This window comes from Sarcophilus harrisii, chromosome 4 (genome assembly GCF_902635505.1).
Source record: "Sarcophilus harrisii chromosome 4, mSarHar1.11, whole genome shotgun sequence".
NCBI lineage: Eukaryota > Metazoa > Chordata > Mammalia > Dasyuromorphia > Dasyuridae > Sarcophilus > Sarcophilus harrisii.
The window spans coordinates 75,378,365-75,390,557 of NC_045429.1; the positions used below are offsets into that span (position 1 = coordinate 75,378,365).

The 12,193-nt window shown below is 32.1% G+C and overlaps 1 protein-coding gene across 4 annotated transcripts in view; it reads right to left on the reverse strand.

The window, feature by feature from the left end:
• TPR (translocated promoter region, nuclear basket protein) overlaps positions 1-12,193 on the reverse strand; it is a 61,224-nt gene that overhangs the window by 3,882 nt on the left and 45,149 nt on the right. For 2 of the 4 annotated variants that reach the window (XM_031937042.1, XM_031937043.1), the window contains exons 41-49: positions 11,171-11,371; positions 9,731-9,865; positions 8,107-8,194; positions 6,178-6,359; positions 4,511-4,579; positions 3,168-3,262; positions 2,544-2,650; positions 1,811-1,906; positions 1,476-1,632 (exon numbers count right to left, since the gene is read on the reverse strand). In XM_031937042.1, the coding sequence (XP_031792902.1) occupies positions 1,476-1,632; positions 1,811-1,906; positions 2,544-2,650; positions 3,168-3,262; positions 4,511-4,579; positions 6,178-6,359; positions 8,107-8,194; positions 9,731-9,865; positions 11,171-11,371 (1,130 nt within the window). The remainder of the gene's footprint in view (positions 1-1,475; positions 1,633-1,810; positions 1,907-2,543; positions 2,651-3,167; positions 3,263-4,510; positions 4,580-6,177; positions 6,360-8,106; positions 8,195-9,730; positions 9,866-11,170; positions 11,372-12,193) is intronic. The other 2 variants (XM_031937041.1, XM_023501830.2) reach the window with 2 other exon arrangements.

Genomic DNA, 12,193 nt, shown 5'->3' on the forward strand with positions numbered 1-12,193 from the left:
AACACAAATGAATAAAAGCTGGAGATTTCATAATTTCATTCATTCATAAATTCATAAAATAATTCCATATTATTTTTTGAGCTTATAATTTAGTTAGTACCAGTAGCAATTTTCTATGATCCAAAATAACAGGAAGCCAAGCTATAGAACCATTTTGCAGGCAATTAAAAAGCTATTTTAAAATTTGAATTTACTGTTTTTCCCCATCATGTATCACACAAAGAAATGTAGGCAAGAAATATTTGATCATGTACCAAAATGGAGTGCTGATAAAACAACTCCCTCCCCACCAAACAACAACAAAGAATTGAGTAATATATCTAAGGAAAATTTCATGCAGTATGTTTGGTGACTCCATTAAAGTCACTACTGAGAAGTTCATAAACTAAAGCAACAAATAGAAAGAAGATAACATGATGAAAACAATTTTTCACAGAGACAATATTCAACATTTTGGTGGCTATGGGGCATTTTTTTTTTTTTTTTTGATTTAAAAATGTGTCCATGAGGATCAAATTTGTAGAAGAATCACATACAGAACATTCAGCATTATAAATGACCTACTATCAGAGTGACTGATAAATTCAAGGTAGTCTCATTTTTTTCACAGCTCCATAAAAATGTGAATCTGCCAATTTTTCACCAAAATGTAAGGGAAAAAAGCTATCAAAATTTTAGAGCTCAGTTACCTTAGAAATCATCAATCAAGCTCACTTTCATCTTATAAAAATGAATGGATAAAACAAATAATAGATAAAAATAGATACAATTAAGATTAACTTGGTCAATTCTTCACACTGAACTACTAGGAAAACTGTGAACTTTAATAGGACTTTTTCAACTACCTTCTTGGAACTCTCTTACTACAGTGCCCCTTAGAACTACTATGTAAAAAAACAGGATTATAAATATAATCATTCTAAATAATTTTTAAAAATCAAGGTGGCTAGTTGAATCATGAAACAAACTATATTTTATAGGCTTTTAAAAGTTTAATTTTTTAAACCAATAATGTGAATATTTCAAACAATTAATTAAAACTGACTCAATAACATACATATTTAAAATAATGGAATTTCAGAAGCTACCATTAATTACAGAAATTACATTGCTCTCTGAGTTTAGAGTGCAATCACTTGGCTTTCCAAAATTTCCCTTCTTGTAGGGGAAAAAAATATCCGAGCTAATAATGTAGGGGAATCACTATTTGGTATTTTGTTGCACACCATGAACAAAAACATGAAAAAGTGACTAAGAAGAATGGTTTGTTGTATATAATTCAATTCTGAAATAATAAATTCTTATTGAAAAAATTCAGTAATGAATATATTTCATCCCACTATTTTTTTACTCCACTAACAATTTCTTACATTTACAGACACTTTCCACAAACTAAAATATATTTCATTATTCTAAATAATTAGGATGTATTCTGAATACCAAAGAAAGCATTATCCACTAAATAAACATAGTACCCTTCAGGTTCTGTCTCCACAAATACTTCATCTCCATCATCACCTGTCCCAGTTTCTGCAGTCGTGGACAAACTGCCGGTGGATGTTGTCACCATTGGAACAGACTGAGATGCATGCTCAGAAGCATCAGCAGTAGTACTTTCAGTAAATACAGTCACTTGAAAAGACAGGAAAAACAATGTAGTTTAAAAAACTCTTCAGCAATACAATATTTAGTAAGAAACGAGTGGGGTCAGAAAACTGAATTTCCATTTTTGCAACATATTTGTTATACACAATTAAACAAACTACTAAACGCAGGCATCTGGTATCACATTTTATAGATTGATGCTTACCTGGAGCTGCAACTTGTAGAGGAGTAGTAGGAACACTTCGGCCACCAGATTCTTCTTCATGTGCTAAGAAGAGGGGTGTTTCATACATACCTAAACCTAAAGACAATTGTATTAAAGACCTCATTAAATGCCTATGAGGAGAAAAAAATGACTTCTGAGTAACATTTAACATGAAAACTTAATTTATCACTTGATAAGTCTGTTGAAATATTTAAAGTTCTAAATAAAAGAAGAAACTTAATAAGCTATCAAAATTAAAGTACAAGAACTTAATATTGCTTTAACAATACTATTAATCCTAAACTTTCTTTGATTTAGGGTTTTTCTTATATTTGTCATAAACTGTCATTTTAAAAAATATATTTTCTCAGCACTAAAGTAAAAACTCAATTTAGTTAAATATGTAAACATCAAACAAGAAAAGATATTGTACTTGCTACTATACAATCCTAACTCTTCTTATCCATTCAATACATATTAGATACATACCATGTATGAGGCAAACAATTTTTAGTCCTTTCTCTAAAATTTTCAGTTTAGTTAGTAAACAAGACACATAAAAAGGTACTAATACAGAGTACTATATGTGAAGCCAAGGAGAGCTTTGAACAAAAACTAACCTAAGGCCTTAATCACTAATAGATTTGTGATACAACCATGACAAACAAATCTTTCAACAAGCTCTACTGACTAAACTCTCTCATTATTTCAGGTGGTTCAAAGGCTTATTTACCTCCTTGAGATGCAAGCTGACCAAGATCTGAATGGCTAGAACTTGTTTGTGGCATGTCTTCAGGGGGTCCAAATCGGAATCTGGGAACACCAGCAACCTGGGGCGAACTAGAAAATAATTTTCTAGGTGAAATTTTGCAAAAGCCAACCTATGATTTCTTTTGTCAGAAAGCAGATTACTTTAAAATATTATGTTAAAGAGATGGAACAGGTTTAGGGAAAAAAAAAAGATGACTAAGTTAAGAAAAAATTACATTTCAGAATAAGACTGAAGCTAAAAAAAAGAATTTAATGAACACATTATTCCAAATAGGCACTGAAGACCATTTGAAAGTCACAAATAGATATTTTAATCATGTTAACATTAGTCTATATGTTTTGAAATGTACCCATTGATGTTGGAGAGAAACTACTGAGAAGTAAGCTAGATTATAAGAACAAATCAGGCTGGGAGTGTGATAAGATTCTTTTCCAGAATTCAGATACAATATATCTAAAGAACTAAAAATATTTATATCTCAATTTTCGTAACTATCTAAAATTCTTATAAATGCTTGTTGGACAATTTGACAAACAAGTAGGGAAGAGGAGAGCAAAAAAATTATTCATATAATGAATGACTCACTGAATTGCTTCTGCAAATCCATCTGTACGATGTGGTACCACAAGAGTTGGTGTACTTGGCACAGTTCGGTCCTCATCATCAAAAAAGTGCTGCTGCTAAAGCAAAGACTAAAATTAAAGGCTACCCAGGAATACAGTATTAGAACAAGGTGTGTACATAGTAGGTGACTGTGGAACATATAAAACTGACAATTTTTATCTTCTGTGAGATCTGAACTGCTACAAATCTCTGAGGTTTTGTTTTAACTTAATGAAATTGATAAATTATTTCCATCAAAAAAGAGATCATGGAATTGACAACCATTAATAATTCTAGTCTTAGTAGTCTAGTTGGGAGGTTCTGACATCACTATTAAACCATTACCTCTATATTTTAGAAGAACATAATATTTCTCTCAGTGCTAAGCATTATGCTAGGTGCTGAACATGCAAAAAAAAAAAAAAAAAATGAATCAGTTCCTGCTCACAAGGTAACACTATATTACAAATAATTACCAAGTTTATACAAAGTAGCTTTATGGAGTACAAGGAGTACTAACAATTTAAGGAGTCAAGAAAGATCTCTCATAAAATACAACCATTGAAGGGAGCCTAGCAGTTTCCAGTGGAAGAATAAAGGAGGTAGAGCATTCAAATAAGAGTGGAGTGGAAGTGAGATGGTCCAGAGAAGAATGGAGGAAGTATTGCTCATAGGTACCTTATACATAGACATGAAAATAAAGTGTTGTATGAAGAGAACAATAAGGTGGCCAATTTAGTTGGATTATAAAATATGGGGGCACTTAAGTGGAGGAGAGAGGTAATGTGTCATATCATCTTAGAAAAGAGGTTGAAATCCGATTGAGAAGGTATTATATATATATATATATATATATATATATATATGCCAAGCAGAGAAGTTTGGATCCTAGAGGCAATAGGAAAAAGGGAATGACATGGTCAGACTTGTGCATCAGAAATAAAAATGTGGCAGCTGGGCAGAGGATAAAGGGAAAAAGAATATTAAAAGGTTATTATATTAAATTATGTATTAGAAGGTACTGGCAAGAGATAATGAGGGCCTGAATGAGGGTAGACATCATGGTGAAGGCAGGAAGAAGGGAATAGATATGAAAGTAAGATGGAGATAGAATTTATGAGGATTTTAATTTAATGCTGGAAATTTTTAGGAGCAAAAGCCAATGAACAAGGATACTGCTCCCTAAGGAAGCAATCTTATTTTGCCATATTTTGCCTTTTTTAAAAAATAATAACACATGATTGCTATTTTAAAGTTATCTTTACAAACCAGTATTGGAAATTCTTTTAATCACAACAATATTTTCTTAAGCAATTATTTCTTACCATGCCACCTATGCCAGGAGTTAGCTGAAGTCCTCGTCCAACTGACTGTCTTCGTGTCATTTGAATTCTCTGTGTGGTAAAGAATAAGAGGATGATATTTTCTTAGGGATTTAACTAAAACCAAACAAAACGGTAAATAATAAAAGTAGCTGAGACTAGCTAATCAATGAATTACCTGAAGCAGAATTTAAAAATTATTCTTTAATCACATTAGCAGCCACATAATGATCTGAATCTGGCATTAAAAAATATGCCATTAATTCAGATTAAGGGTAGAGAAAACAAATATACACGACAGAGTGTATAATATTTTTTAAAATGAAGCTTTCTTTTCAAATGCATATACTAAGTAAATAAAATGTTCAAAAAAGAAAAATAAGGCTTCTTCTTTTTTTTTTTAAGTAACAAGAGACAAGTAATGTATATTTTCTATAATTGTTGTTATGAGAATCATAAAATATGAAGATCTGGGACTACACAGCACAGTTGCTAACACTTTTAAATAGAAAAAAGAATAAGTATAAGCCTTATGGAAGTTGGAACAGGGTTTTTTACACTGATGAGTGAATCAGTGTTTGAAAGATTCTGCCAATCAGTTCTGTAAAGTATAAATGAATCTAAAAATGAAAATAACATAAGCTTTCTAAACCTTGGTTTTGTCATCTATAAAATGAGGGAATTACAACAGATGACTTCATGGTGAAGGCAGGAAGAAGGGGATAGATATGAAAGTAAGATGGAGATAGAATTTATGAGAATTTATGATTCTAAATAAATTATAACTTCCAGAGAAATCGATAGGTTCTCTATAGTAAATTTCCATGGTCCAATATCCTGCAGTCAAGTATTAATATATTTTTTGTCCAGGATGATGTCATTTTGAACACCCACACATGCACACATCTCTCTCTGTTTCTCTCTCTCTCCACATAGATACGTAGAATTAATACACATCATGGAATATAAAGTTGGCATAGAGGTTCACCTTTAACCTCTTGTTGGTGCTATTGAAAATTAGTTACTAAAACTTAAGAGATGCCTACACCTACTACTGATAAATCACATATGTACACAATCTAGAAAACTACAAATATGAATTCATGGGTACAAAAAAATACATGGGCAAAAACAACAAAATAATCATCTTTGAGGGAAAAAAATGGAACTTAGACAAATATTTCTTTTCTTTCACAAAGAAAATTTAGCTAGATGTGAGACTAAACTTCATTTGAAATTCAATATAGTTGGTGCAGCTAGGTGGCACACTGCATAGAGCACCAGCCTTGAAGTCAGGAGGATGTAAGTTCAAATCTTAAAACTTCCTAGCTGGAACAAACAAAAAACCCCAAGATAGTCAAAATTTTGCTTTTAACAATGGAAACAATGACCAATTTTTTTTTTTTTTTTTGGGTCAATCATGACTACAATAATTCCAAATTACACCCACTTAGTGCTTTGGCTTACCATTTATAAAAGCCAGCAAATAAAATTGCTAGCATTACCTGAAGAAGAAGAAATCCAAGAGCAAGCAGTTGTTTGTGTAATTTAAAAATATATTCAACACTAGTAAATGGAAGATTATCTAAAAGAAATAAAATTAGAAATAGGAAAAGCTTGTATATTCTCTACAAGTGAGATTCTTTAAAATATATATCCATTTTTAGTACCTGGACTGGTGGTCCCAACTCCTGAGGAGGTGCATGGATAGTTAGTCGTGGGGGAAGTGGATGAGGTGGTCTTCGAGGTGACTGAGGTGCCCGAGGACCCTGTCTTTCAGATGCTGATGATGGTTGTTGTTCTCTAGAATTCTCATGGGGCAAAGATGATTCTGTAAGAGAAGTTCCTTCACCTTTAGGGGAAAAAAATAAACAAAATTTTCACCACTGGTTGAACTCACATTTTGGATTAAATATTCCTGTTAGTGCTGTTTTTAACATCTACATAAGTAATAAGATGCAATTCAGAAAATCTGAGAACAATTAGATTACCCTCGAAAACAACGAAACTCATTAGACGATGATCAATTCTGATGGATGTGGCTCTTTTCAACAATGATTCAGATCACTTCCAAGGTTTTTATGATGAAGAGAACAATCTGCCCTCAGAGAGAGAACTGTGAGAGCCTAGTATAATTTACAACAAAGCATTCTCACTCTTTTTGTCATTGTTTGCATTTTATTTTCTTTTTGGTTTGCTTTGATTTTTTTTGTGCAGCAAGATAACTGTATAAATATGCATGCATATATTGGATTTAACATATATTTCTACCATGTTTAATATATATTGGACTATTTGCCATCTAGGGGAGGGGTTGGGGAAAGGAGGGGGAAATCGCAACACAAGATTTTGCAAGGGTTAATGTTGAAGAATTATCTACACATATGTTTAGAAAAATAAAAATTTTTAATAAAGAAAAAAAAGAAAAAGAAAACAATGCAACCATAGGCATAGCTTCTACTTTAAACATTTTAAAGACTGATCTGTAATTTTATTGCTTTATCCTACACTGATATAGATTGTAATTCCTCTACAACTCAGGTCTTTATGAGTGTCTTGGCCATAAAATCCTGTACCCTGTAAACAATCCAGCAATGAGCTTCTCCAAGCTTAAGTTAGATTGGTCCTTGGTACAAAGAAAAGATAGCTTGGCTGTGTCTACACATGAAGCTTTCCTGGATTGGAAAGATCTGCCCTGTCAGTGTTTATAATGTGCTACCCTGAATACCAAAGATCACTTCCATGCCATAATGGAGCATTAGAATAGCATTACAGAGTAGACTTTCTCTTAGGGCAAAAGCTATACTTCACATATTGTCGTTACTTGTTTGGTTTCTTCAGGTAGTATAAAGATGGAAATTATGGAAGTTGGAACAGGGTTTTTTACACTAATGAGTAAATCAGTGTTTGAAAGATTCTGCCAATCAGTTCTGAAAAGTATAAATGAATCTAAAAATGAAAATAACATAAGCTTTCTAAACCTTGGTTTTGTCATCTATACAATGAGGGAATTACAACAGATGACTTCTGAGGCTCCTTCAAGCTATATATCTGTGATATTGCAATTTTTAATACAAAATCACAATTTTAGACATCTTTCAAGTATGTAGCTCTGCTATTTCTTTAGAAGCTTAGACTGACCTCTGCTGGTTGCAGAAGACAAAAGAAATTAATGGCAATATCTTCCTTGTTGCTGTTTGATTAGAAATTCTAAAACAACTCTACTTAAAAACATAAGTAATAATACTCTCTTGCATTTACAGATTGATTTATACTTTTCAAAATTTCACATATTTTCAGTTGACCTTAAGAGACCTAACCTATGAGGTAAAGTTCTTATCATTTCCAAATTTATGAGGAAACAGAAACACTATTCCAGGTTTAACCAGCTAAATAATAAGAAATGATGTAAGAATTTCTGTCTATGGAATTTGAATTTAGCCAACAAAGATGTTAATTCTCTTTGAAGTTTTAACCTAAATTATGATTGGAATCAATTCCAGCTTTATAAAAATGAATGATGTATTTTGAAACAAATCTACAGTAAATAAAAGAAAGCTTTGGTTTGTCATGCAAACAAAATCCACATCTAATCTTACCACCATTTTGAGAATCTGCAGCTCTCTGGCTAATTTCACCTCCTGTACTTTCTTCTGTTTCAGTACCTGGATCAGTACCATCACCACCCTGAACATAAAACCACTCTGATGACTTGGTATAAATGAATAGCATTTAATACTACAACGTACAAAGGAACCTACTAATAAATGGAATAATAATTAATTTTAGGCAGTAACACACTGATGATAGCTGATTTCAGATAGAGATGGCAATTTAAGACATTTCTACAGATGCATTCTTATAATAATGCAAAAAAAAAAGAGAGAGAGAGATTGAAATATAATAGAAAGAACATTTTACTAGGAGTTAGATAAACACTTGCTGAACTTAACTACTGTTAAGTTAACACCCATGTCTGGCCCTTTTATAAAATCAGAGCTGAAATAATGATCTACAAGGTATTTTTGAGCTCTAAAATTTTATATTTTTAAATTCCTTATTTTATGACACCATTTGCCAAATTTTCAGAAATATAAAAATAGCTATTCATCCAAATAGCTAAAAAAATCTCAAGAAAGTTACCAATTCAGCAACAAGTTTAAATCTGATTTTAAAATAGTAGATAACATTTATATTGCATTTTGTAGTTTACAGAAGAAAGTGCTCACTGAATAAACTGCATAAAGCTTGCCAAAAGAGTTGTTAAAGAGTTAAAAATGACATCTTATGTATGTTTCTTCACCTATAAAATGGGAAGGACTATGTAGTCCCTAGATTTAGGATTTGATCATTTGATCTTCAGAATACTCTAGGAGTAGGATTTTATATAGATGTTATTTCTTTAAAGATCAGAGAGCTTAAACAGTCTGCCATTTGGTCTCATGATTATTTACTAATAATCCACTGATTCCATATTCAACATTCCTTTCATGATACCATGAAGTTTCAGCAAGTTTAACTTCAATTACAATTTCCAAGTAGGTCCCAAAATAATATTTCATTTAGTTCACAGCTAAAGAATACAAAATTGAATGATTTACTAAAAATACTGTTATTTCTATAAGACTGTGAAGAGTGTCAATATTCATGAACATTTTTTAAATAAACTGAATCGACCCTGTCGTCTGGGTTAGAGCAAGACCAAACAAAAATGGTTATATATTTATTTGTATGGATACTCTTGCACCTTATCTAAAGGGTTACCTTTCCATACTATAAGAGAAGATCTTGAGTTACTGCAGTCAAAAAATACAACTTCTGATGGCCAATTTTTGGGTGATGGGTTTCTGTGAATTTTAAACTAGACTTTTAAGAATGATAAAAATTTGTTAAGGCTTGTAATTTATGCCTTTTTAGCTTGGTAGGGGCTGCCAGAATTTGAATTTAAGAAGTCAAGATAACTTCTAAGAACATGAGGCAGAATATGACTTTACTGGAAGACACCAAAAATATTGGATGAAATTAAATGCTGAATTAAATAATTCAGAGATGGAATGCATTCGGGTAAATTAAATTGCCTCCCTTGAATATTCATGACAATTTTTGCATTATTGATAATAATTTATTCAAGAGAAAACACAGGATAATAACTTTTCTAAAGCAGTCATCTTAAAAAAGAGAAAATACTGGGGGGAAAAAAAAAGTTGGTTAAGATTGTTTTACCTCAGCATCATCAGCTTCATAGCCATCATTGCCATCTGCACTACCAGTGCCTTCATTACTATCTTCACCTTCATCTCCCATTCCTGTATCTTCATCATCGTCGTCATCATCTTCATCATCATCCTCCTCATAGTCCTATTAGGAAAAATTCAAAGTTGCAAATAAAAAAATGTTTAGTCAAGTAACCTGAGGCACAGAATAAATGCTAATCAGAAGAATGAATTATTGAAACTATAGTATACTAGTAAGTTCAGCTATAATATTCTTAAATAGCAGAAAATGCAACAGTATTAGAGCTCAACATGAAACTGATACCCGTTAGGCCACACTATCTGTGACAAATACCTTGGGAACAATAAATGCTTAAGGTTTAGTCTATGTAACAAAACTAGAAAATAACCAAGATATCCAAATCAGATCTCCCCATCACCCACAAGTCCTTAAGTGTTCCATTTTTATGTATACTAAAACAAGTAATGTCCTCTGTAACTGGCTTGCTTTTAAAAAATTTATATTACTATCTATTAAGAACCAAAAATGACAAAATCTATTAAAGAAGTAATACTAGATCAATGTAATGGCAAATGTGGCAAACGCTGTATAGTCTACATATTTATTGCTTATAAATTACTGTTTCTGTCAACTTGGATGCCTTTAGTTCAGAAACTGTGAAAGATTGCCAGTTTTTCTTTTCTTTTTTTTTTTGGAGGGGGGGATGGGGAGAGTTGAGGCAATTGGGGTTAAGTGACTTGCCCAAGATCACACAGCTAGGAAGTGTTAAATGTCTGAGACCAAATTTGAACTCGGGTCTTCCTGACTTACATGGCTGGTGCACTATCCACTGTGCCATCTAGCTGCCCCTAGATCTCCAGTTTCATCTTCACCATAATCTGCCACTAAGTAGCAGACTGGAGTTCCTCTGCTATTTCTAAGCAAGATTTTGAAAAAAATAAAATTCCTCATCCTAAGAAGCATCATGTAATCCCTCTCCTCCTACATGAAAGCTAGGAAGGTCCTACACTATCAGGGCAACTTTTTTTTCAGAGTAGCAAGGCAAGATTTCCTTTCAGTCTTTTTCTTCAAAGGCTTTAAATGATAGGACATCTCTACAGTAGGTCAGTCTAGTTACACAAGCAATGGGTCTTTGAGAAAACTGCAGGGCTCAAATAGCTTCAAGTCATGTAACAATTTATCAAAATATGATGTATTAAGTTCAGGGCAAATATGTAAGGATCCTAAAGTCAGAAAAAAATATTAAAATCTAACACTAAAAACAATTTTATCTTATGAACTATATATTATAAAATACAAAGACCAACAACTCAGTAAAGGAGAAAAAATACTTAACTGAGTCTCTAGGGATTCAAAATAGAATTTTATACTGTACCATCACGATTAAAAAGGGCCTGTGATTATCAGCTAATTCCATACTACAGTTACCTCTTGTTCACCATCATTTTCATCATCATCATCGTCTTCATCATCACTGTCTATCACAATGACATCATCTCCTTTGGACTGAGCATCCTGGCAAGAGATTGAAGTCTGTTGATCTGACTGTAGGGGTCCAAGATCTATTTGAAGGGATTGAGAAGTTTCTTCACTGTCTTCCATAGGTGTATAATCTCCCTGAGTGACTCCCTTAAAAAACAAATAATTAAATACTCTGACTAAAAAGTGACTTTTAGGTTGCCCTTAGCCAAAAGAAGAATTGATAGTATTTAAATTAAAAAATGTATCATTTAAATTCCTTAACTTATTGATATATATATAGCTCTCAAAATGAGCCATTATGTATATGTTGGCTTATGTTTAATGACCTTCTTAAAATTCCATATTAGTCTTTAAAAGAATAAAGAATTTTCAGTTTTTAATATAAGATTTTTCATCCATTAAATAGTAGCAAATGAAAAAAAAAATTCTGTAACTAAAATTTTTTTATTTAAAAAAACAAACAAACAACTTTTCTGGCATGAAATATTCCATAATACCTGCTACAATGTACCATTAACTAGCACCATCCAAAAAAAAAATGTTCATCACACACACACACACACTCTCTCTCTCTTTCTCTCTCTCTCTCTCTCATTTCTCTGATCCATAGGTTTGGCTTAAAGTCAGTACACCAATACACCAGAAACAGAAATGTTTACTGATAGGGGACAAGATACAAAGTTGAAGGACAGATCAAAATGCCTTTGTGAATTGTTTCAAAACTAACATCAGACTTTGCTACGCCTAAGAAAAATTACAAATGTAACAATGGAAATTCACATATTATCCATTATTTTTACTTCTTTTGGTTCTGATACTATTTGAAAACAGTGGTTAAAGAGATACAATTCGCCACTATTTATTCATTTGAAGGTTTAACTTTCTATATCCACTAAAAGGACAAATAGAGTTGGCAAGTACATCTTCCTACTTCAAATTGAGCTAAATGAAGCAATAAAGTTATCTGGG